This window comes from Arachis duranensis, chromosome 7 (genome assembly GCF_000817695.3).
Source record: "Arachis duranensis cultivar V14167 chromosome 7, aradu.V14167.gnm2.J7QH, whole genome shotgun sequence".
Taxonomy (NCBI): Eukaryota; Viridiplantae; Streptophyta; class Magnoliopsida; order Fabales; family Fabaceae; genus Arachis; species Arachis duranensis.
In genome coordinates this window covers 4716448-4718009 of record NC_029778.3, presented here as the reverse complement: position 1 = coordinate 4718009, position 1562 = coordinate 4716448, and the positions used below count along the sequence as shown (strand labels likewise).

The window sequence follows — 1562 nt, the reverse complement described above, 5'->3', positions numbered from 1 at the left end:
CGTGTGACAGATCTGATCTACCTTATTCCTCCTTTATTTACCGATGTTATCTTCCTCTTCACCTTCTATAGATCTGTTTTTTGATTGTTTGTTGTCATCCTCCATCCAAGATTTACTTCATTGTCAAATCTCTCTCTCTCTCTCTCTCTCTCTCCATTGTCATGAAATTTTTGGATTGTGTTAAATGTTAATATTTTTGTTAAAGTGTGTATTTTTCATTATCAAGTATTGTCGTTTGAGAAAATGGGAGAGATGTCATTGTTACTACCTGCTATCGTTGAGAAAAGGCTATATAGAAGCATAATTTATAAAAAGTAGAATTCTAAAAAGCTTGATGAAGCTATATAGGAGGATTTATAAAATCCATTAGAAATAACAACTCATAAAAGCTTGAAACAAATACTTTACTATAGATATACTAAGATAATACATTAGTAAGGTGATTACTCGCATAAAAACGACTTTATGTAAAGAAGATAATAGTTAAGATATTAACATATGATATGTCAAATAACTTGATCAAATATTCATTGAACTCAATTATTATCTTCACATGAATAATCACTTTAATATATGATTTTATTTGATTCAACAAAATAAAATGCTACATAAAAGAACCCTTATGCTTGATGATTATCTTCTATCACCATATTTTCATTCTTCACACCAGCACTACCAACACCAACACCAACACCAGCGCGACCACAATGATTGGCAACTTTAAGAGGAAGAATTGGATTAGCCACACTACATCGAGTAACCATATTAGGATCCTCCTTATAGGCAAATATCCGAACAAGATTATTGCTATTATTGTTGTTTTTCATTTTTTCAATATCATTATTATGATGCACTACTCCTTTTGCATTGAGGTTCAATTTGTGAATCTCTGGCCTCTCAAATGAGGTAGCCATGATTTTCACAGTTCCACCTGATAAAACCTTTCCTCCAACGATCCCGCCAAAAACTTGGCCATGTGATCCTGCAAGAAGAATCGAGAAAGCAGTGCATGGAGGATGTGCGACATGGCCATCAAAATATGTTCCAGAAAGGGACATCAAATTAAATGGTCCATGAATGGGTATGTCAAGAGAACTGGATAGTACGTTGTGAATTACGGCCTCAGAGATGGACCCACAACCGCTTAGGATTGAGATTCCGATACGACGGTGCACAGCAAAGTCGATTAAACCCTCCACAATATCGACTCCTTCGGCAATCTCGATGAAGACCGGCCGCATGCCATGGTCATTTACTTGCCTTATGATGATCGGTGGCTTTGGCTTGTTCTTGGAGCCACGTGGCCTGCCACGTGGCCTTTTTGATCCTGATAGGGTATTGCCATCACTAGCAATGATGGCACGGGGTGCGAGAATGTATCTCTCAACCTCAGAGGTAGATATTTTGTTTTCTTTTTGGTTTGCATCACTTTTAGTGGCTGAGTTTGCTGAATCGCTACCGGGTGGCGTAGCGAAGCTTCCGGGGCTATGGTGCTCTGAGGATTCGGATTCAGAAGCATGAGGGGTTTGGGAGAGGATGGATTTCTGATCATCATTAGCCAT

General features: G+C 38.1%; 1 protein-coding gene across 1 annotated transcript; it reads right to left on the bottom strand.

Annotated features, from left to right (window-relative positions):
- Positions 1–620: 620 nt before the first annotated feature.
- On the bottom strand, positions 621–1562 carry LOC107496595 (AT-hook motif nuclear-localized protein 17-like). Its single transcript, XM_016117897.1, has one exon. The coding sequence runs from the start codon at positions 1560–1562 to the stop codon at positions 621–623; it is 942 nt and encodes a 313-aa protein (XP_015973383.1).

Coding starts and splice junctions, on each gene's coding strand:
- LOC107496595 (XM_016117897.1), bottom strand. CDS start 1,562: ATGGCTAATGATGATCAGAAATCCATCCTCTCCCAAACCCCTCATGCT.